This window comes from Orcinus orca, chromosome 21 (genome assembly GCF_937001465.1).
Source record: "Orcinus orca chromosome 21, mOrcOrc1.1, whole genome shotgun sequence".
NCBI lineage: Eukaryota > Metazoa > Chordata > Mammalia > Artiodactyla > Delphinidae > Orcinus > Orcinus orca.
In genome coordinates, this window is record NC_064579.1 from 18,127,368 (window position 1) to 18,152,701 (window position 25,334).

The following is a 25,334-nucleotide window of genomic DNA, read 5'->3' on the forward strand; positions in this document are numbered from 1 at the left end:
TTAACTGCCCCTCCACTAACCCAGATTGGATTTTTTATAATTATTTTCTAAATAATCTTCAACACCCAATGCTAACCATCCAATTCCATTCTAATAATCAACACTTAAAATCACAGATTTCTTTATTACCAACCTTGATCCCTTCCTTCACCTCCCATTTCTAGAAAGGGGTGAGTTGCCAACATTATTTACAAATATTTATAAATTTGAAGACAGCTAGAAAGTTTTCTCTAGGCTAAACTGTCCCAACTCCTACAACAGTGCTTACAGATGTCACATTTAAACCTTGTAAAGGCATGCTGTCATTCTCCCCTGATCTACGTCAAGTCCCCCTACAAGGAGCCACGTATTTGTTCTTCCTGTGCACAGATAACACTTCCAATATTAGGCCAAATCAACACAGAGCCTTCCCTCCTACTGACAAGTTTCTGTCAATTTCCTATCCTTCTTTCCAATTCCCTCTTTCCCCAGAACCTGGAAACTTGGTTCCTCCCAAGTTGACAGGGAGCTAATGTAAATGATAAATACTTAAGATACTACTACTATAAAATTCAACATAACTTTTCAAAGGATGGATGGGGAATGATTTCAGAGTCTTAAAGAAATGGAACCAAAATGTCATAGAGCAGGTTTTTTAGATGTTCATGTAAAATGGAAGTGGGTTTCAATCAACATTTCAACTTATGCTAAATCAAAATCCAAGAAGGGAAGTAAATGATGTTATTAGTCTCAACCATGTATTATAACAACCTGGGGACTTCCCTGGTGGCGCAGAGGTTAAGAATCCGCCTGCCAATGCAGGGGACACGGGTTCAAGCCCTGGTCTGGGAAGATCCCACATGCCGCAGAGCAACTAAGCCCGTGCGCCACAACTACTGAGCCTGCACTCTAGAGCCCGCGAGTCACAACTACTGAGCCCGCGTGCCTAGAGCCTGGGCTCCGCAACAAGAGAAGCCACCGCAATGAGAAGCCCATGCACCACAACAAAGAGTAGCCCCCACTTGCCGCAACTAGAGAAAGTCCGTGCGCAGCAACTAAGACACAACGCAGCCAAAAATAAATAATAAATAAACTTATTTTAAAAAACTTATAAATAAAATAATAATCTGGATTTGAGTCTTACTTTTCTTGACATATTTTAAAAATTATACTCAGCAGCAAATAAGTCACCTACATAGATTTTGAAAAACTGAATTGAGCTTAATTTACAGACCTATTATGAATCTGTACGATCCTAAATCCATGCTTTTCATTTCTAAGCTTTAAACACAAAGACCTTCGGTTTCCAAAGGACTCAGGTGAAAGGATTTCTCACTAAGACAAAAGACACATTTCTCATGAGGCACAATATTCCTGTCTTGTTTGCTCTGTCCCACTCAGAACGGAGGTGCTGTCCTGGAAACAAACTGTCTCACTGCCACCCTTCTCGCATCAATTTGTTACACGCGAGGGTCAAAACCCGTATTTCAAGGATAAAATGAGTTTGACCCAGGGTACAAACACACACATACATTTACATTTATATGTGACATATATATACATAGATATACACACATGTGCACATGCTTATATAAACACACACACACACACACTCTCTCTGATCATCTACTATACACACTCCCCCCTTCACTCTTCTCCACTTTACTAATGGTGGAGAAGAAGTGTGGAGACAAAACAGCACGCAGTTTTATGACCAATACTTTCATATGCTTCGGTTTTCTAAAGGTTCTCCTCTAGGCTGACCCTAACTTGAAGGATGTACTTTGCTACAAGGCGTGATGCCCTTAAAGTATTTCTCCTGCCCTCTATTTCAGTTCCTAATGGGGCAGCCGGTTGGGTATCCTGACGATATCTAAATGTTCTCTATTCTAGAGTTATTATATGCAAATGATAAACTCTTCAGTGGCACAGGCTCCAATATAATAAGAGAAGCACATTAGTTCCAAGGAGTGGAATGGAATGGAACCTATAATATGTGAGTTCTGGTCCTGACTGGGCCACTGCCTAGCTGTGCTGAATCACCTCACCTCTCTATGTATGAGAGGGTTTGAACACCAAGTGTGGAAACAGACAGTGCATACGGTGTCACAGGGTACCCACTCACTGATTATGGTGCTTGGTCCCACTGAGGCCGAACACACACTCAGAATTCTCCTAAACCCAGTGGTTCAGGAGGTACAAGCACGCCATGATGGCTGGTTTGTACAACCAACATGTGAAATCCCACAGGTGGCTGCCCACGTCTCAGCCAATTCTAACAGACAGTTTTAAAACTGCCCCCATGCTGTTGTTGTCCTTGGTCCTAGCTGCCTCGATTAAGCCAGAATAATAGGTGCTCCGGAATCCTTCTTTTTCATTTCCCCATATGGTCAAAATGCGGTTCAAGTGAAATGATAGATGACTGAGTCTACAGAGAAAGTGAAGAGAGATGCTCAGAGCAGCCCAAGCAGGAGAAAAGGCTTTCCTGTTAGAGAAAGGCTTCTCATTGTTCCAGACTCCTATTTGCAAACTAACATTTCACACTACACTCTAGCCCCCAGTTGGTTTTTGTTTTGTTTAACAAATATGTATATACACACACAGACCCAACATTCTGCTCATTTCCTGAACCTTCCGTGAATCAGCTTAACACTCCCCACTGTGCCAGATCATCTGCCACCTGGCTTACAGTCAAATCACTACTTAAGTCTAAGCTTTCAAATTCCAAAAGCAAAATTACCCAACCTTGTAATAATAAGAATGTCGCATATATATCCTAGAAAAGCATTAAAAGAATGAAAACGAAATTAATACCAGCCTGGATAATAGCATTTTCTTATTAAATAGTCCATTCAGACGTGCGTAAGGATTGAGCATGTTTTGCAATATGGGGTCAGAGTATGTACCGCCTGTCTTTCACCCCTTCCTCACCCCCCGCGGGCCTCACTAGTCAAGCACACATTTTTGCTCTGAACCTGGAAGCAGCCAGAAAACCTTTCAACACTGTTCTCCAGGTGATTCTCACCAACTGACCAGTGTTGACAGGCGACACAATACCTACTTGCCATCCTGCAATGAGGATGGGACTGAAGGTGAATAAGACTAATCCTTCTATCACCTTGATCCCTTTGACCCAAAACACCCTCCTTCCAAACTGTGAGGCACCAACTTATTGTTGTGAAGAAAATAAAGGTGGTCAGAAACCTTTGCTGCTGCTAGGATTCTGAAGATGATCTAAGCCTCCCTGCCTGTTCATCAGGTGAGAACACTGAGGCTAAGAGAGTGTAAGATTGTCCAACTTCAGTGACTTAGTAAGACTGACTAGGACTGAGTCCGAGTTGAACACCCTTTTCTATTGTATCACACTGTTGATGCCAGGGCTGGCCGTGAAGGTGAGGGAAGAGAAAGCTCCGTTTCTTCAGTTAACCTCCGCCTGTTCTATCTCTCAGACAGTGCAAGGAGCTTTGGTGTGCATCCTTTTATTTCCCCTCACCACCTGTCTCTCAAAAATAAATGTGCTTAGGATTTTGTGGCCAAACTGGTAGGAGTAGGAAGCGCTTGGACTTCATATTTGCTAATACGGCAAAATTACAAGCTCTCCTGAGACCTTTTTCTACACTCACACAAAGGTCCTCAAACCTTCAACTCTTTTCAAGACATACACACACACACACACACACACACACACACACACACACACACACACACACATATATACACACATATATATATACAACATTTTTATCCAATGATCTTAAAAACTGGAACTTAGCTATCTGAGTCTGGAAGAGCTTACAACAATTAACCTCTAAAAATGAGCATATTTGATATAGAAACTACTATGCAACGTTTCATGCTAATATTAAAAAAATCAATACTGTAACTTTAAAATTTTCTATGCTGAAAGAACACACACAAAGAACCTGCTGAAACCTGCAAATAAGAAAGATTTATTTTCTTATAGATCTTGATTCAGTCACTTTAAAACTTGGTCATGTTATTTCTATAACAGCCCTAAGCACGGAGAACCAGATGCTAATTTTACAACAGCACTCTGCAGTCTCAAAAGTGATTGCGCTGACAGCATCGCGTCACAAAGAAAGGAATGGACAAAACAAGAAAACAAGCTTTAAAATCGTTCAAAGGCTTAACCCAATATGAATTTAAAACACTGATCAAAAGATTAAGTTATTTCCTAATATGACCCATCATTGTCAGAAATAGGAAAACTGCAGCTCAAAATGATTTTTTTCATGTTTTAAGGTAATCTTTAAAAAGTGCACATTTTAAATATTTTTAGATATAATATGAGTAAAATAAAATGTGATGTTTTCATTTTAATTCTAGGAAAGCATTCTTCTATCCTCGTACAACGATTAGGTACACACACAAAAACAACCAGTTATTTAATCAAAAATGAGACCATTAACTAGTCTTATAAAATAATTTCATGTGCAATGAACTTCGACAATGCTGCTGAATTATATTTAGTCCGAGTCTCAAAACACATAAAATACACAATAAACTGGTAGACAGAATCATTCACAACTTAAATATAAACATGCCCAAGAAATACAGTTAACAAATTACAAGTTATAAAAATAGCAATCAAGAGATGCTAAATCAATTTATTGAATAAAATTTAAACATGCTTACAAAGAAAGAATCAAACCAGAAATCGTCGACCTACTTCTTTTCCCAGTAAACGTGGCTAACAAAGGAACTATACAAAGGCTGTAGGATCCCAGAACCAGCAGTGTCAATAAGGTAGCATCATAGTGCCTCTCTGAGCCAGTCGGTGGGGTGAGTGTAGAATTGATAAATATTTTCGAAGAAGTATCCGTTTCTGTACAACTGCGAAATCCTCCTGGTATAGTCATTTAAAAGGATCAAAGCAAGCTTAGGCAGGAAAAACTGCAGCCATGTTCACCCTCCTATCCCTCATGCTTGCTCTTAGTGAATTAGAATGGAGAAGGAAAAAAATCTGTAAGCTCCAAGGCACTACACAGAACAGATTAAACCAGCTAGCAAATCCAACTAAGAAAGAGACATTGATTTGAATGCTTCATCTGCGACAGAGACACAGCCCCTAGACAGGCTCTGTGGGTACACGGGAAGCCCCTTTGTTAAAAGACAAAAAGGAATGGACAAAAGCATTTGACACCCTCCTTAGGAGTGTCAGACACGGTCCTGAACGGGGCCACCGCAACATGGCCGTCGGCAGGGATGCTGGGCAGCGGGGCTCCACAGGACGTGCCTCCTGCCAGGGCCACGAGTGCCAGAGCTACACAACCCTCCAGCCCCCGAGAACACCTTGGTGCTTCCATCTTGGCAGAATGTTTTCAAAACTTCCCATTACAAACAGGGAGCGCTGCAAGTGAAATGACCTTAAAAGAATACACGTGTGAATTACCTTTTCAAATCATCAAGAATCAACGGATACATGCAAACCCTTCTGATCTTATGCCACAACTTCAAAATTCAAATCATAAGCGGATAACTGTCCCGTTTAATTTCAAGTAGCAAATTCCAGTGTTCCTAAAGGTCCAGTATACAGCTACTGACTCTCATAGGAGACCGACTCCTGCTGCTAAATGCCCTCTCGGAAACGTGCTCATTAATTTGGTCATGAATTCAGTGCCTTACCCTCCACAAACACATTCTCAATTCTGTCACATGTTGGCTGAGTGCCCTTGGACCAGCGACAACCTCTCTGGGCCTCAATTACCTTGCCTATAGAAAAAGGGTAACAGAAGTTATTTGAGAGGAAACGAAAGAAAGAATGTTATGGTAACCCTACACATTGCTCCACACCCAGAAGGTTCATAACCATGACTACACTTTGTCCCTGTCCCCTCACCGGAAAGAAGAAACAGATCCTCCCCTTAAAGCAGAGAGAACTTCCCTCTTCCCCACCACTCCCTTATATCTTGTTTTATCTGATATTCTAGTTATCCACGTAAATATCTTCTTTCTCAACTACCTTTGAGAATAGGGACCATTTCTTTGATATCTCATATCCTTCACAGCATCTACAGTGGTGCCTGTACACAGCAGGCACTCCAAAATTGCTCAAATTAGTTAACCCATAAATTCTGTGAAAGAAATTAAAAAGGAAATGAGCAAATAAACACTAAGGCCAAATACATCTTTTGAATGAAAGGGATAACTCAATTCACTCATTTTATACACAGCAAACTGAATTCATACTAACTGAAAACCCCCAAAATATATTCTGTTTAAATTACTTAAAACTAGGCTTGAAGTTATAATATACTACTCTTAATACACTGAATCTAGCATCCAAAGTTTAAGATTAGAAAAAACACATCTACAAAATATAGCCACTTACAAAATAAATGAAACTGAAGCTATCTTTTTTTCTGATTTCCAGTTGGGTTCCAATAGCCTCTAGATTGCTTTCTTTCCTTAAACAAGCCAAAAAAAAACCCACCCTCTTCAAATTATACACTTTAGAATCCTTCATGCAAAAAAATACCAGGTGCCTTCAACAGATAAATATTTCTGTGTTTCATAGCACATTCATCAAAAGAGAATGTCGTTGAAAGAATTTGTTTTTCCTGCTAAGCTTTTAGAGCAATTCCAAGGGAGAAGCAAGATGCATATTTTCCCCTAAATCACAGAACCAAAAATTCTGATAATTTGTAGCGCATAAGATTTCTCTTACAACTACAGTTTCAACAAGCCCCAAAGTCTGAAATAAGACGGACTTACAGTTATTGCTGTAAGTGCTCAGATCAGTGTGGGTGCTGGCAACAGAGGAGGTGCTTCCCGCCCTCCGCAGCGCAGAACTTTTCAGAGATGCTTTGGATTTAGGAAGTGGTCTAGGCGAATTCACCCAAGACGGCTGTGCAGTTTTCAAGGATGCAGGTTTTCCTTGGGGGTTAAAAAAAAAAAAAAAAAAAAAAGTTTCCACTGCTATTCACTCCAAAAGCTTTAAGCTCGTAAACCTGAACTCCTACATGAACAAGTGAGTCAAAACGTAAAATGAATATTCAGAATCCCGCAGGAGGGGTCCCTGTAATCCTGAAGTAGTTAACTCACGTCTTCTGTGACACAGAGACCAGAAGAGCCATTGGAGACAGAAGCTTTTAGCAAAGTTGAAATCAAGGAATAAACAAACTGACATGACTTCCCCCCGTATCATTGATTAAAAAGTAAACACATTAGTGCATTCACACACTAAACTACCATATAAAACATAGGTGAAAATTAAAAAAACACCAAAACAGGAAGGAAGAAAAAGTCAACTTGAGAAAAACAATTTTAAAATGCCTAATGCCTAACAGCAGGTGGTGCTATATTATTAGCATCTTTTTCTTACCTTTTCATCTTTACTCTTTATTTGCCAAACTTAAAGGGTCCTCACTCTAACTCTTGCTTGCAGCAAAAGTGTTGCCACTTAACAGCAAAATATGTATGGACGCTTCCCCTTCCCTGGCATCTTTGAAACCACACCATTCTGACGCTCGCGCCTGAACATGGGCATTTCGCAGGTCCACGCCTTTGCTCCTACTTTCTTCATATCCATCTCTCCAGGAGAGTCTATTTTATCGACTTTACTCTAACCATTGCCTTATATGGATGAATCCCAAATTCTCATCTGCAGCTCTGTCTTCCTGAATCCCAATGCCACTCACATTTTCAATTTCTTGTTGAACCTTTCCAACTCGGACAATTAGACAACCTCCTACCTACTTATGCTAACCATAATTAAAATTTCCTTTTTCCCAGCCCCAAAACATTGGAATCATCTTTCTTCCCCCATGAGTCTCATTTAATCTAACGTTAAGTTTCTCAATGCTACCTGGATCATATAACTGAAGAATATCAAGAGTTGAAAAGGACCTTACCTGCAAATGATAGTGTCACATATTACTAATGGCACCCTAAGGGAGTAAAGTAGGTTTTCCAAAAAGTAATGCTCACTTCTTTGTCCCAGTTATTTCACTTATAAAAATCTCATCTTAATAGAGAAAAAGAGCTGAAGTGCCTTAGGCCTGGCATCTAAAGTTCTCCTGTCTGCAGCCTCTCCCTGTACTGAATCTTGTACATCAGGGTGAGCCCTGCTCCAATCACCGTTTTCTCTTTTTCTCCCTGACACCAGGATGTGCTATTCCAATTCACAAGGCACATCATTTCTTTCCTTTCCTTTCTTTTTTTAAAACAATTTATTTATTTAATTAATTTATTTTTGGCTGCGTTGGGTCTTGGTTGCTGTGCGCGGGCTTTCTCTAGTTGCGGTGAGCAAGGGCTACTCTTCGTTGCGGTGCGCGGGCTTCTCATTGCGGTGGCATCTCTTGTTGCGGAGCGTGGGCTCTAGGCTCCCGGGTTCAGCAGTTGCAGCACGTGGGCTCAGCAGTTGTGGCTCACGGGCTCTAGAACACAGGCTCAGTCGTTGTGGTGCATGGGCTTAGTTGCTCCGTGGCATGTGGATCTTCCTGGGCCAGGGCTCAAACCCGTGTCCCCTGCATTGGCAGGTGGATTCCTAACCACTGCGCCACCAGGGAAGCCCACATCATTTCTTTTCAAAGAGGTGTTCCTCCCCTCAATTCAAATGCTACAAATCCCTATTTACTCTCTTACATGTTGCCTGAATAACTATATTAGACCCCAAAGTTCTTTCCTTCGATCCTTTCCAGCTCCATGGTGTTGATCTCCTGAATGTGAAAACTAAGGTCATGACCCAATCTATAATCTGTGATTCCCCATTATCTGCAGGATGACATTATTTTTAAGCCTCTTAATTAATATTTAATTTTAAAGACATAAAAGGCAGTCCTAGGGTTGGTTGATTCCTACCCAATTCTTCCCCCTTATGCTTCGCCATGCCCCTACCTCTCTGTGCGTACACACACACACACACCCCTTCTTTTTATTTTTCCAGGATGTTTTACTCTATTCTTCTGCTCTGCCCAACCCTGTGAATGTAATGGCCTTCCTTCCCTCCAGTCCTCGAACTCTGCCCAGTGAATACAAAGTGAGTTGATGATTCTCTTTTAAATCCTTGCTGCGTCACCCCAGGTTTACTGAATCACAGTCTCCCTTTTAACAAGATCCCCTGGTAATTTAAATACACATTAAGTCTGAGAAGTACAGCTGAGAATCCCAACCTCTTTGTAAAGCCTTTCCTTCCAGGACGTTCCCTGCTGAGTGCCATGGACCACACCTTCTTTTATGCTCAGACCCATACTTCCTTCTGTCATGGCATCTGTTTCAATACGCCTCTCAGACTAGTCTCTACAGCCCCTGAGAACAGGAAAAGAACCTGATTCAATTCCGTCCCTGAGGACCCAGCAAAGTGTCTAGCGTGGTGTAAGACTTAATGTTTGCTGAATGAATTAATTTTTCTTTTGAGGCCAAAAGTAGGATGGGGGAAATAAGAAGAGGTTGGAAAAGGGTATAGACTGTCAGCTCTCAGATGCATAAGGTCTGAGGATAATGTAAGACGCGGTAACGAGAGGTGATACACAGCGTTATCACTGTACTGAAATTTGCTATAAGAGTAGAACTTAAATGTTCTTACATACACACGATAAATATGTGAGGTGATCACGTGTTTATTAACTAGATGGTGTAAATCCTTTCACAATGTATATGTAAATAAATCAAATATCTTACAATTGTCAATTATACCTCAATGAAATCAAAAAATATACACAGAATTATAATAACAGTAACAGAGCTATTTAAAAAAATTTTAAAGGCCAAGAGTGAAGAACAAATTCTGATGTTTTCTCTCATCATCTACATTGAAGCATTCAACACTTAACCAAGTTTTACAAGCTTATTTGTCCTTTGTTAAGAGACTCTTGAGTCTATCAATTAAAGGGAGACACTGTTCTTTACATTCCTTATAATAATTAGCAAATCACCAATATTCAAGTAGCCATTTGATGTTTTAATTTACATTTGGCCACTGGTTTTACCTGCTCTTGGAGGGATAAACAGATTTTTAGAATTTAAATTTACCAAATTGCTGTTCCTTTGGCAAAAACATTCTGATGAGTCATCATTATTGGAAACAATAAGCAAGGCTGGGTAAGGAACGGATGAAAACTTCTGTGTCAGAGCCACAAGGCAGCCAAGGCTCAGTACGTTTGGAAAATTAACTTTTTTTCAGAAAGGGATATCTCATGGCTTTGTTTCTGAAAGCACTGTAGGTTTACAGACATTTCTCAGTGTGCTTCAGAATTACTACACACCTGTACCCTCTCTGATTCCAACACACAGCCTGGCACTTACCCCAAGCCCAATGATCATTCCCCTGAACCGGCCCCTCCCATTTTCACAAGTCTCACTGTCACCCCAATCCAGCCCCACCCCTTCCATCTAATGGCAATTTGTGTCCCAGCCAAAGTCCTCCCTGTTCTTCCATCACTCTTGACGAGTGGTCACTGAGGACACAGAATGATGCCTACTTCACTGAAGGATTACTCCTTTGAAACGGAGACGAATCCTAACAGTGCATTACTATCCCCATCCCCAGTTTACAGATGAGCAACGTACTTAAGTGGTAAAACGGCTTACTTAGGTCGCACACCTATAACCAGTGACAGAAGGGCCTAGAATGCAGGTAACTTACCACCTGCCCACTGTTCCCTCGACTGTGCCGTGGACAGACGTGCCAGGCTTGGGGGCCAGCCTGAACCCCTCTTGCTAGGAAGGTGCTCCTGTAGTGAATGCTAAAACTGTGGAACCACAACAAAGGTACTTAGCTGCTTCCCCAACGGTCCTAATGTTTAACTTAGTAGCAGAGTTGACCTAAGGTACCTGTGACTGGACTTTATATAAAGAAGCAGTAAAACATACACATCATAAGCAGTATTAAAAGTAAGACATTGCAACCCTGGGCTGAGCACCTCTGAGAAACCTAAACACAGCATTCTTCAACAATGAAATCAATACAGGACTGCTCTTACAAGTTCTGAAGAGATGACATTTACCAGTTTACTTCACACCGCGTAACTTATCCCAGATGTGAATCATAACCGTTTAAGATCTACCTGCAGAGACAGTATTGACCTTAGTGGTTTATTTTAAGCTCATGCTGTTAGCATCACCCTACATATAGACAACACATTTGTTCTGATCCTATAATTATAACCATCTTTTGTCTAGGGAAAAATCTGGCAAGAATAACATCTTCACTTTGCCTTATATAGTAACACAGAGATTCTACTGGATTTGAAGCATACCTTCACCCAACAATTTACTCGGAAAACCACCTTGGAAAATCCGATTAAATGCACTCTTATTCAACAACAAAAAATCATTAAGGAACACCTTACAAAACTGAAAATCCATAAGAAAGATAAAGTGAAAAAAAAAAAGGACAATGTTAATATTACCCTATCTCTTTAAGTTTATACTTATCTATATATTGAAAAATTCCAGAAGGATATAGCAAATTTTTTATGGGCCCCTTATAGGATAGAGCACAGTGGGACATGGGGGAAAAGAGAAGGAAAGGGACAGAAAGGGGGAATTTTCCCTTCTTACTTTATATACTTACATATAACTCCATGTGAATTTTTTTTTAACGATAAGCCTATTTTTTATAATAAAAACTAAAAAATATTATTAAAGTCAATGTGGTCAAACATTTAATCAGATAAAAGATACTCAAGACAAAACAGATTAAAAAACTAAAAACAGATAAACTGGATCAATAATTAAAGTAAGTAGATTCTAATATTCTTATTCCTATGCATCTGTAAGCATTAGGTATTCTTTAATGATTTTAATTTTACTAAGAAAAAGAAAGAAGAAGTCAATGCCTTAAATTGATACTTTTATATGGCCATGATGAAAAGTCACTTTACTGCTGGAAAATTCTTCACGATACCATAATGGTGTGTCTCCTTGGACTGGAAATTAAAGCCAAAGAATGAACTCCTGAATGGCACCTCCTTTGTTCTGACACTTACATTAAATGACGCATTCTCCAGGAGAAAGCTCCCAGAGCCCTCCTGGGAATGGAGTGTAAGAACTTTAGACCCTAATTGTTGGGGGAGGGGTGTAGTGGGAGGATGGAGAGGGAGGGGCACTGCAGCTTCCTGAGCACTTGCATCAGAACTTGATCACGTGGCAGCACTATGAAGAGCTGACCAAAGGGAAGAGTTTTAAATCAGGGGAACAGGACTTCCCTGGTGGTGCAGTGGTTAAGAATCCACCTGCCAATGCAGGGGACATGGGTTCAGTCCCTGGTCTGAGAAGATCCCATGTGCCATGGAGCAACTAAGCCCGTGCGCCACAACTACCGAGCCTGAGCTCCAGAGTCTGTGAGCCCCAACTACTGAGCCCACGTGCCACAACTACTACAAGCCCGCGAACCTAGAGCCCATGCTCTGCAACAGGAGAACACACAGCAATGAGAAGCCCGCACACCACAATGAAGAGTAGCCCTGCTCGCCGCAACTAAAGAAAGCCCACAAGCAGCAATGAGGACCCAACGCAGTCAAAGATAGATGAATAAATAAATAAATTTATTTAAAAAAAAAAAATCAGGGGAACGCTTAGGAGGCTAGTGCACCTGCCAGGGCTAGAGGCGATGGGGCTTTTAACTAGACAATGAAAAGGAGATTACTGAGGTCAGTCTGAATAAATAAGCTACATATTAATATATGCAATTTAAAATATAAATTATTATATAAAATGTAACAAATATTCTTAAGAAGGCAAGTGCCATTAACTACTAGAGCCAGGAAGAGAAAATGCCAAATAAACAACATAGATAGTTAAAATACAAAAAATAAGAATACGTTTAAAGCTATTGGGTTGGCCAAAAGGTTTCATTCAGTTTTTTCCATAAGATGGCTCTAGTATCACTTAGTTGTCTTTAACTTCATTCAAGACTACTTCGCTAAATTGTATGTGACAACTGTCATATCAGCATGCATTTTTAAACAATCAAAACTGGTAAATTTTTGTGTAGCCATTTTAATATTGAAGATGGAAGAAAAAAGCAACATTTTCAGCATATTATGCTTTATTATTTCAACAAAGGTAAAAATGCAACCAAAACACAAAAATAAGATTTGTGCAGTGTATGGAGAAGGCGCTGTGACTGACTGAATGTGTCAAAAGTGCTTTTCAAAGTTTCGTGCTGGAGATTTCTCGCTGGACAACGCTCCACGGTCAGGTAGGCCAGTTGAAGTTGACAGTGATCAAATCAAGACATTAATTGAGAACAATCAACGTTATACCATGCGGGAGATAGCCAACATACTCAAAATGTCCAAATCAAGCGCTGAAAATCATTTGTACCAGCTTGGTTATATTAATTGCTTTGATGTTTGGGTTCCACATAAGTTAAGCGAAAAAAAACTTCTTGACTATATTTCTGCAGGTGAGTCTCTACTTAAACGTAACAAAAATGTTCCGTTTTTAAAACAAATTGTGGGGCCTCCCTGGGCACAGTGGTTAAGAATCCACCTGCCAAGGCAGGGGACACGGGCTCAATCCCTGGTCTGGGAAGATCCCACATGCTGCAGAACAACTACTGAGCCTGCGCTCTAGAGCCCGCGAGCCACAACTACTGAGCCTGCGCTCTAGAGCCCGCGAGCCACAACTACTGAGCCCGTGAGCCACAACTACTGAAACCCGCATGCCTAGAGCCCGGGCTCCGCAACAAGAGAAGCCACTGCGATGAGAAGCCCGCGCACCGCAACGAAGAGTAGCCCCTGCTTGCTGCAACTAGAGAAAGCCGGTGCACAGCAACGAAGACCCAATGCAGCCAAAAATAAATAAATAAATAAATTTAAAAAATAACTAAATAAATTTATTTTAAAAATAAATAAAACAAATTGTGACAAGTGATGAAAAGTGGATACTGTGCAATAATGTGGAACGGAAGAGATCGTGGAGCAAGTGAAATAAACCACCACCAACCACACCAAAGGCCGGTCTTCATCCAAAGAAGGTGATATTGTGTATACGGTGGGATTGGAAGAGAGTCCTCTATTATGAGCTCCTTCTGAAAACCAAATGATTAATTCCAACAAGTACTGCTCCCAGTTAGACCAACTGAAAGCAGCACTCGACAAAAAGCATCCAGAATTAGTCAACAGAAAACGCATAATCTTCCATCAGGATAACGCAAGACTGCATGTTTCTTTGATGACCAGGCAAAAACTGTTACAACTTGGAAAGTTCCGATTCATTTGCTGTATTCATCAGGCATTGCATCTTTGGATTTCCATCTATTTAGGTCTTTACAAAATTCTCTTAATGGAAAAAATTTCAATTCCCTGGAAGACCATAAAAGGCACCTGGGACAGTTCTTTGCCCAAAAAGATAAAAAAGTTTGGGGAAGATGGAATTATGAAGTCGCCTGAAAAATGGCAGAAGGTAGTGGAACAAAAGGGTGAATACATCGTTCAATAAAGTTCTTGGTGAAAACGAAAAATGTGTCTTTTATTTTTACTTAAAAACCAAAAAGGGACTTTTTGGCCAACCCAATATAATTATAACTCTTTAAATACAACTATATAGAGGAAGTGACCTTTGGAGTAAGTATCTATGGTAACTATGAATTATTATTATGAAACAAAAGTAAAGCTACCCCAAGGGACAAAAGAAATCAACAATAAGTTACGGGAGAGATAAATCCTACACATGTGAAACTGTGGCTGCAGATTCACTCTCAACCTGGAAGGACCAAATTCTCTCATTAACACTAATGTAGATGTTTAAAAATTTTGCTTCAATGGTAGAGTACTGTTGTCTAAAAATTATTTAAACAGACCTGATAAGCTGCTTACAAAGTAAATACTGTGCAACAATCGGCAGCTTTCTGATGGACCAGGAAAAAAAAGGAAAAAGACCCTTTGCTTTAGCAACAAAAAGTAGTTGCACACACAGACGTGCACACACACACTATTTCTATGAATAAATGTATCAAATAGTGCTAGTATGATGATAAATTACAAAAATGGGGGCATAAAAGATTTGAATAAGTGGGACCTACATGTTCATTCTTCCCTGAATTAACATATTAATTGATTACTATTCCTATCTAAATCATATGTGATTATTTTTAAAGGGGAAATTGGGAGAGTTTTTTTAAAAAACAATTTAAACTAGTCTAGAATAAGTAAGAAGAGTCAAAAAATTTTAGAACATAAAAATGAGGATTATAACTCAACACCAAGAGCAACAACAAAAAATGATTTAAAAATAGGCAAAGGGGCTTCCCTGGCGGTTGAGTGGTTAAGATTTCGCCTTCCAATGCAGGGAGTGCGGGTTCGATCCCTGGTCAGGGAGCTAAGATCCCACATGCCTCAGGGCCAAAAAGCCAAAACATAAAACAGAAGCAATATTTTAACAAATTCAATAAAGACTTAAAAAAAAAAAAATGGGCACAGGACCTGAATAGAACTTTCCCCAAAGAAGATATACAATGGCCAAGAAGCACATGAAAAATTGCTCCACATCATTAGTCATTAGGGAAATGTGAATCAAAATCACAATAAGATACCACTTCACATCTATTAGGATGGCTATTATAAAAACAAGACAGAAAAGAATTAAGTGTCAGCAAGAACGTGATGAAATCAGAACACTGTGCATTGGTGCAAGAATAGTAAAATGGTGTAGCTGCTGTGGAAAATGGTATGCTGGGTTCCTCAAAAAATTAAAAATAGGGCTTCCCTGGTGGCGCAGTGGTTGAGAGTCCGCCTGCCGATGCAGGGGACACGAGTTCATGCCCCGGTCCGGGAAGATCCCACATGCCGCAGAGCGGCTGGGCCCGTGAGCCATGGCCGCTGAGCCTGCGCGTCCGGAGCCTGTGCTCCACAACGGGAGAGGCCACAGCAGTGAGAGGCCCACGTACCGCAAAAAAAAAAAAAAAAAAAAAAAATTAAAAATAGAACTACCTTATGATCCAGCAATTCAACTTCTGGGTATTCACCCAAAAAAAATGAAAGCAGGATCTTCAAGAGATATCTGAATACCAGGTTCACAGCATCATTATTTATAATAGCCAAAGGGTGGAAGCAACTGAAGTGCCCATCAGTAGATGCCTGGATAAACAAAACGTGGCATATACATACCATGAAATATTTATTCAGCCTTTAAAAAAGAAGGAATTCTGACACAGGCTACAATATAGATGGACCTAAAGACATTATGCTAAGTGTAGTAAGCCGGTCACAAAAGGACAAATATTGTACGACTCCTCTTATATAGGTTACCTACAGTGGTCAAATTCATAGAAAGAGAAGAATAGAATGGTGGTTGCCAGGAGTTGAGGGAAGGGGGCAGTAAGGAGTCAGTGTTCAGTGGACAGTTTCAGGTGGAGAAGATGAAAAGTTCTGGATACGGGATGCTGGTATGGGCTGTACAACAATGGGAGTGGACTTCATACCACTGAACTGTACGTTTAAGTTGTGAAAAGGGTACATTTTATGTAATATATATTTTACTACAATTTTTTAAAGTTTAAAAAGTTAGGAGTTTGTGCTACTAGTTATTATAGTACATTATAAAATAGTAAAACAGTCTATTAATGGTAAAACATTATACTGACAGATTAATAAACTGGTATATCAATCTCAGAAATACAAAAATTCAGAATAAGATAGTGGAGATATTTCCCATCAGTGAAGACATTTATTTGTGATAAGATATTTGAATATTCTAAAAAATTAAAATGTGAGAAGCAGCATGGTGTAGCGGTTAAAAGTCAACAATCTAGAGCCAGACTGCCTAGGTTTAAACCCAGCCCTCCCAACACACAGGCTGGGGGCAGCCTTCTTTTTTTTTGGAAAGGATTCTATTCTTTTTTTTTTTTTTAACATCTTTATTGGAGTATAATTGCTTTACAGTGGTGTGTTAGTTTCTGCTTTCTAACAAAGTGAATCAGCTATACATATACATATATCCCCATATCTCCTCCCTCTTGTGTCTCCCTCCCTCCCACCCTCCCTATCCCACCCCTCTAGGTGGTCACAAAGCACCGAGCTGATCTCCCTGTGCTATGTGGCTGCTTCCCACTAGATATCTATTTTACGTTTGGTAGTGTATATATGTCCATGCCACTCTCTCACTTCGTCCCAGCTTCCCCTTCTCCCTCCCTGTATCTTCAAGTCCATTCTCTACATCCGCATCTTTATTCCCGTCCTGCCCCTAGGTTCTTCATGACCTTTTTTTTTTTTGTCCTCATATGTAAGAATGGGGGTGATTATAGTGGTACTTACGTCATAGGTGCGTGTGAGAGTTAAATGAGTGTATTTTTAAATGCTTAGAACAGCACCTGGCACATAGTAAGTGATATAAAATATGTCATATAAATATGACATATAAATATTAGCTACTAGCTCTCATCTACACCAAGAAGATATTAAAATTGGATTAAAAAGGAAACCAAAAGCATACAAATTAAGATAATTAAATACAGATCAATCTTCTCTTTTAGTAGAGGTTTTGGGAAGCATAAAAATATAGGAAAACTTAAAAGATGTATATGACTATAAAAATGGAAAAATCTTTAAATCACTGTATACAAAATAAAAAGTCATACAGTAAAACACAGGACAAAGGACAACAGATATCATATCAATAATGAAGAATCACAGACCCCAACAGTGTAAGTAAGCAAAAGCTCTAAACAAGAATAAATTAAAACAGTCAATACAGTTTCTTTTCAATTTAACCTTATCGTGGCTCACTTCTTTCCTGGCTCCCCGACTGTCACTCCTAATCTCCATTTCCTTTGCTCACATCCTATAGGAGGGTTTAAAAAGCCAAATACTTGCAGTCCTAACCTTTCTTCAAATTAGGGGTGTGATCCGGTTTGTGCCAATAAGACTTAAAGATAAGAGTGCCAGAGGGCAAGGTGCTGGGTAAGACTTGCCCTCCCTGATAAAGTTAGGCAGGCACGTCAGGAGAAAGGTCCTTCGCTCCCAGCCTTTGCGCATAGCAGCAGGGGGACTTAGCGCTTGGAACTCTTAGCGACCATACTTTAAACTGAAAAGTCACAGACAAAAGCAGGACGAGTGCTGAGGCAGGATGAGTGGAAGGACAGAAAGATGACATTATTTTTTTTGTTTTGTTTTGTTTTTTTTGCGGTACGCGGGCCTCTCACTGTTGTGGCCTCTCGCGTTGCGCAGCACAGGCTCCGGACGCGCAGGCTCAGCGGCCATGGCTCACGGGCCCAGCCGCTCCGCGGCATGTGGGATCTTCCCGGACCGGGGCACGAACCCGTGTCCCCTGCATCGGCAGGCGGACCCTCAACCACTGCGCCACCAGGGAAGCCCCAAGATGACATTATTGAACCACCAACCCAGGAACTGCCCACCTCTAGCTTCCTGTTAAGTAAGCGCACAGCCTTCTGGTTTAAAACGATCTGTGTCGTACACATGCTCCTGTCCACAGCATTTGGTGCAGTTGACTCGGCCTCTCTCCTTAAAAGGCTTTCTTTACTTGGCCTCCAGGACACCACTCTCCACTGACTTCCCTCCTACCTTCCCGGCTGTTCCTTCTTGGTCTCCTTTGTGATTCCTCCTCCACTCTCTAGCCCTTTAGAGCTGAAGAGGACCCCAGAGGTACTTCAGAGACTCCATGCAATTCCCCAAAGGTGCCCTTGACCTGTTCTCTTTCTGTACTACCCCTCTGGGCAATCTCATCTAGTCGAGTGGCTTTACATACCAGCTAACTGTTGATGAATCCCACACTGATCTCCCTCGACCAGACTTCTCCCGTGCACCCTAGACTTGTAAATCCAACTTTCTACTCTACACCTTCACGTATGTACCTATTATTTTTCTCAACGTGACGTCGGTACAACTGAGATCCCAACACCCACCTCCCAACATCCGTGTCTCCATCATCCTTCCCCATCTCAGTTCACGGCAGCAGCATCCTGCCACGGCTCACACCGAAGTGTTGAGGGTTATCTCTGATTCCTCTCTTTTACTCTCAACCCTCATTCCAAGAGCAAATCCTGTTGTCTTTATTTTCAACACGTATATCTAAACCTGGCCCCCTCTCATCCCCCCACCCAGCCCTTCCACAACCCTACGGAGCCAGAGCCTCCTGCCATGATTATAGCCTTGCTTCCTCATGGATGTTTCTGCTGAGTCTCTCACTCCCACGCAGTGTATTCTCTACACAGCTGTAACAATGATTCTGTTAAAATTAAAGTCACTTTGGTCAAGAGCCGAAGTCCTTATGATTTTCAAGACTATACATGATCTGGCTCTCCACTACCTGTCACACCTCATCTCCTATTTCACTTTTCCTTACTTCATCCCTTGCTACTCCTAAGAGCTGTCAGTTAAGCTCCACCTCAGGGGCTTTCCACTGGCTCTTTCCTCTGACTGGTGTGATTTTTCTTCCAGATGTTCACACAGCTGGCTCCCCGCAGGCCTTTACTCAAAAGCTACCTCTCTCTCTCTCTTTCCCATGCCCATACACCTCAACATTTCACACCCCCCATTCTGCATTAGTAGTTTTTCTCTCTTTAGTACTGTACGCTGTCAAACATCCTTTATACCTTATGTACTTATGAATAGCCTGTTTCTCCCAGCAGAATGTAACTTCACAGAGGGCACGTTTTCATCTTGCATTCACTTCTGTACCTCAGCACTGTGACCCTTGTATCTACATTTATCCAACAGGTATTTGAGTGCCAAGCATATTCCAATTAAAATAAGATACCATTTTGCACTTTCCTAAACAGTGAATATTTGGCAAGGGTGTTAGAAATGTCAACGCAGGGAATATAGCCAATATTTTATAAAAAACTATAAATGGAGTATAACCTTTAAAAACTGTGAATCATTATATTATACACCTGTAACTTATATAATATTGTACAGCAACTATACTTCAATTAAAAAAAAGAAATTAAAAAAATACACATTGGCTAGGGTGTTGGGAAACATGCTTATATACTCGGAGTGGGAGCACAGACTTGCACGCTATTTTTGAAGAGCAACTTGGCAACGTGTATCAAAAGTCTTAAAAATGCTCACACCCTCTGATTCCACCTAAAGGAATGTATCTCAGTAATCTACCTGAACAGCGTTAAGTACTGATATACAAAGTTCTTCAGTGTAGAGTTGTTTAACATACTGAAAAACACTGGAAACAACCTAATGTTCAAAGAAGTCTGAAGAAATAAATCACAGCACATTGAGATGATGACTACAGTCCTTTTAAACCATAATTTTAAAGAATATTTAAAATTTTAAGAATCTAGGAAAATAGGCACCACACCTTTTAAAATGAAAAAGAAAATTAAATCAACTAAGGAAGTGCCTACTGACTGCTATGCATGGGGTTTTTAAACAGTAGGAACCGTTTGTCCCCATTAGAAATACGTAAGCATATGTGCATGAGAATATGTAAAAAGAAAAGGCATTGAATAGCTATAAATTGTGAAGTTAGAGACTATTGGGCATTGATGAGATTAAGGATGTTCTCTCCCCGCCCACCCCTTCCCACTTCTAAAGTGCTATACTTTTTAAATAGCCTGCTGGGAAGGGGACATTGGAAACCTGATGTGACATTCAAATTAACTGGTTAAATTCAAGATAAGAGAGGGGCAGAGTAAGGTTCACCTTGCTTGGGACAATGCCTCCCACATTCCTTTCTCGACACAGACAGACCTGGGCTCTGTCGGAACCTCTTCTTTTTGCTGAATGCCTGCACACCAATGCATCACATCCTAATTGCCCACCTGCCCTCCTCCGTATGTCCATACATTCTGTACTGACTGTCCTCAATCTTTATATTCCATACTCTGAACCCCAACTGTGCCTTCATTTCTACTTCCTAGTGTACCAGCCACGTCCTGAAAAACAACCCAATCCATATGTATTCTTCTTACTTTTAATTCTGGGGTTTCAGTGTCAAAAATTAAACAGCAGAGAGCATCAATACTAAACCAAGACTGGCCCTTCTGTAATATAAAGGTATACCTCTATTATATTACAGAATTACCTATATTATTATTCCAAGGAAGAATTTCAACAAAATTTGATATTTGTAATCTTACCCTCTTCTGAAATCCTACAGCTCTTTTTTTATAGTACTATAAGGACAGATGTGCTGAGGGATGAACTTGCCATTGCCCCATCTTGGCTGGTACCTTGAGGCCACGAATCATGTCTTACTTTTCCCACGATTCCTCAGGCTCTGGAGTATGGCTTGCACAGTTTACACTTTCAGTCTGCCAAGGAAACAAATTACCTTCCAAAATGCAGAATTTCAGTAGTATGTATTCACATTTATATATTGCAAAATGTGACTTTAGTCACATTCTTGAGTTAGCTAAGGCAATATTGTATCAGTAGGGTACAAGAAACTGTACTCTGCATAACCATCACCATTTGCTTAGATTCGAGAGTAAACTCAAAAGATAAAGTCATAGCAGTACAGGTGAGTCACAAGAGAAACACAGCAAGTCTCTCTTAAGAGGGCAGTAATTTGACAGAGAAAAAAGAACATCCCACAAAACAAGGTTCTCATGATGACTCGAATTACACAGAAGCATAGTGTTCATGGTGATACTGTCAGTACCTGTTTCTGCAAGTATGTTCACAAGGTGTCTGCTGCTTCAGGTAGAGATTAAACAAAAATAACTTCCTGAGTCACGGGCCTGGGAATATGTGTCCCGCAACTAAGGGTGTAGTAAGTCAAAGGCTTAGACAGGTTGCACCCTTTCCCAGGTACCACGAAGATAAGCAAGGTTCTTCACATGTTCACCGGCAAATGTACTGACCTGGTCGTGAGTGAGCTCACCTGGCACTCACACTGAAAACTCCTAATATGAACCGAGGTGGGCACCTGGGGAGCCTCCTGTCTCATTAGAAGCCAAGGTTCATGAGCGGAGCTACTTTGAACGACGAGGTCATTGTGACTCAAAACTGAACCCTGTCTTCAGTTTATTTCCCTTTCTAGGGCTACAAAAATAAATCAATAAAATCTGCACAAACTCCCCTGAAAGAAATCACCTAACCTCATAAAAATGAGCCAGAAAATCTGAAGGAGGAAGCTGTCCATTCTCCACAGGTGCTAGTCTGAATCTGCACTCTTAACTCCCACTATTAATCTCCAAATGGATTTATATCTACACCCTCTGCACCCCCGTCTCTATTTCAAAGACTACCTTGCCTGTGCCCTGGACACACCTGGATGCTGCCATCGCCTGGCTGTCCCTCATCCCCATCCTTCATCTCTTTACCAGCTCTTTTCCCACAGGCTTCCTCACCCTCCACATGTTTTTACAGTCTTAAGCCTCAAACATGCACACACGCCTTTGAGGTGCTTTCTCAAGTCTTCAGTCTCTTCAAGTTCAACATGCCCCAAACTAACCCATCATTCTCTTTCTGACAATTTCTTCTTGCTGCTCTAGTCCCTGTTTCACCCCATGGCCACCCAGACAAGAAAGCTGAGGAGACACTTGGGACTCTTCACCACCAGCGAAGCTGACCGGACCCCTGTCCTCCAAAACATTTTTAATATTTTCACTCTGCTTTCTTTTTTTCTTTTTTAAAAATATTTATTTACTTGGGTGTGTCGGGTCTTAGTTGCAGCAGGCGGGCTCCATAGTTGCGGCTCGCCAGCTCTTTAGTCGTGGCATGCTAACTCTTAGTTGCGGCATGCATGTGGGATCTAGTTCCCAGACCAGGGATCGAACCTGGGCCCCCTGCACTGGGAGCGCGGAGTCTCAACCACTGTGCCACCAGGGAAGTCCCTCACTCTGCTTTCTATTACCAAATACTGGTGTAACTCTTACAAGTTTGTGCCTAAACTATTAGAACTAATCTGCCTCGACCTTCCTTGGGGTTCACCTACCCAACACACAGCCTACTCAAGGCATGTTGACCCTGCCCTCCACCATGTTCCCCTAACACTCCAGGTCTTTCATAAGGCTACATTTGCACCCCAGGGAAAGCCAGCAACCTTCCATGCCTGGCAAACCCCTATGCGCACATTCCAAGGCCAGTTCAATGTCACCACCCTTCTCCAGCCTTCCCTTGGGCTGAGTTAGTGGTGTTCCCTTTACTGTGGACACATAGTACTTCATACAAGTTTCCATTCAAATCAAGCCAGACAACATTTTACACCTGTTGTGTAAGAGGTACACTGTGCTGAGAGCTGGAAAATATAAAAATAACTAAGACCTGGGCTCTATCCTTATGGATATCTTCCAGATATGGAAGGAAATAATTATAGCACAGTGTAATAAATGCAAAGTATGACAGAGAACAGGACAGTTCAGCTGGGGTTTGAAGAATGAAGAGGTTGCCCTCAAATGGTTTTCTGAAACCACCCACCTTTCACCTCACCCTCCAACCAGTGAGTGCATTAAAAGGACCTATAAATCATGTTTATGTTCTCAGGATCTAGTAGGCTGCCCAGCACACAGCAGGCGCTCAAAGCATTTCTCGAATGGACAAATAAGACAGACTGCACAGTTTATGAGTCATTCCATATCTGGAACAGTCTTCTCAGAATTACTTGCCAAGTGAGCAGAATTGTGTGGAACGCCTGCAAAACGATCAAGAATTCACAGTGACGATGTAAATGAGGAAGAAGAGAGAAGACGCTTGTCTCCCAGGTGCCTCTAAGACCCTCCCTGGTTGGCCTCATGCCTAGTCCCTGGCCAGCTGCCCCCGCCCCTACACACACACAGCAGCTCACTGGTCCTCAGGCTCAACCCCCCACTTCCTCACCTTGATCTTCGCACTTGCTGTTCCCTCCACAATAGCCAAATATTGCCCTCCTTCACCTCCATGTGTTGGCTCAAATGTCACCCTATTTAAAGATCTAACTCCCTTCCCTGCTTTGTTTTTCTCCTTAGCATTTATCTTACACACTAAACATTTTGTCCACGTGTTTGATTTTCCAACCAGAATTTAAGCTCCACAGGGGCAAGAATTTGTCTCTTTTGTGCACCTCTTCATGCCCAGCACTTAGAACAGTTCCCAGCACAAGCAGGCACTGAATAGATCCTTGTTAAATGACGAAGTGAGTGTGTCAGAACTACTGCGTGTACGCAACGGACAGAGGTCAGAAGCGTAGACCCTGGGACCAGGCTGTCGGGCCTCATCCCCGTCTCCACCAATTATTAACTTTGTAACTTTGGGCAAGTTGCTTAAACTTGCAAAACCTCAAAATCCTCATTTGTAGAATGGGAGTAATCACAGTACGTATACTTCATGAGTTATGAGAATTATCCATTCAGAAATCTTAGAACAGCTTTCATTAGCATTCAAAACACCTTACTAGTATTACTTTTCTTATGGCAAGAAACATTGAGATACGTTCTTTAAAACGTGGTTTAACTACATCCAAATACAGAAACATCTATAAGCAACACATTAAAGTTGGCTTTTAGAAATAGTTATTAGATGATCATTTCTGGGTTTTACTAATTAACTTCTGCAAGCGTGAAGTTTGCATACTTTCGTATGCAAAGCGTGAAGTTTCCATACTTTCGCTTGCTATCTCTCAAACTCTTGCCTAGAAAGGCCAAAATGATACAAAAGTAAATTGAAATGATTTTAAAATCAATCTAACACTAAATGAACAAGAAATCAGTTCACAAAAACAACTGAGCAGGAAAGAAGAGAAACCTATAAGGGTAGGCAAGTCATTACAGGTTTGGGATGTTTATTTTACTAACCGACAATAAAATGAATTAACAGGAAGGTTTACCCTTTTGAAATGGTCTTCAGTTTTCTTCTAGAGAAACATCTCTTTCATGAGGCCTTTCTTCAGGCTCTGCTATGATCAGATGGGCCCCTGAACATTCTTTTCCTCCAAATCCTAAAGCGCTTAAGGGCCTTTTCCACACCCCTTACAGATCCCTTTGTGCTGCTCGCTGGTTGCTGCAGGAACATGCATTCACCCTCCCCAGGCAGTTTAAAGGAGCCCCAGGGCGGGGGTTGGGAGGGTATATTTTGTTCTATTTCCGTAATCCTACCTGGCTCAGGCTGGTCACTGGCAGGTCAATTACATGTGTGTATGAAGGAACATCTAAAACCTGGTAATCTAAAACCTGGTAAGAACTGGTATTACCTCTGAAAGAGGGTGGCAGGCGCTCTCTGAAGGTGCCTGACTGGATCTCAAAGTATTTCCTAAGCAGTTATTTATTCAGCAGCGTGAATCTGCAATGACCATGTGAAATCATTTACATCATGGTAAACTGGTATCTAACGTTAAGTCAAGAGCTCGACAAGAGAAATGCCACAGTTTCCGAAGTATCCAGCTGAGCGTAAGAATTTGAATTTTTCCAAAACTCACGATCAGACTGAAAGTGCTTCTTTAGACTAATAACGTGACGGTTACGAGCATGGACTCCAGAGTCCTGTCACCTG

The 25,334-nt window shown here is 41.1% G+C and overlaps 1 protein-coding gene across 6 annotated transcripts in view; it reads right to left on the reverse strand.

Moving 5' to 3' along the window:
• The window catches only part of MTUS1 (microtubule associated scaffold protein 1), a 157,491-nt gene that overhangs the window by 70,084 nt on the left and 62,073 nt on the right, over nt 1-25,334 (reverse strand). For 4 of the 6 annotated variants that reach the window (XM_033400645.2, XM_049704139.1, XM_004277180.3 and 1 more), the window contains exon 4: nt 6,715-6,876. The exons of 1 other annotated variant lie outside the window; for it this stretch is intronic. In XM_033400645.2, the coding sequence (XP_033256536.1) occupies nt 6,715-6,876 (162 nt within the window). Of the gene's footprint in view, nt 1-4,669; nt 5,170-6,714; nt 6,877-25,334 lie in introns of those variants that run through there. One more of the 6 variants, XM_004277182.3, reaches the window with a different exon arrangement.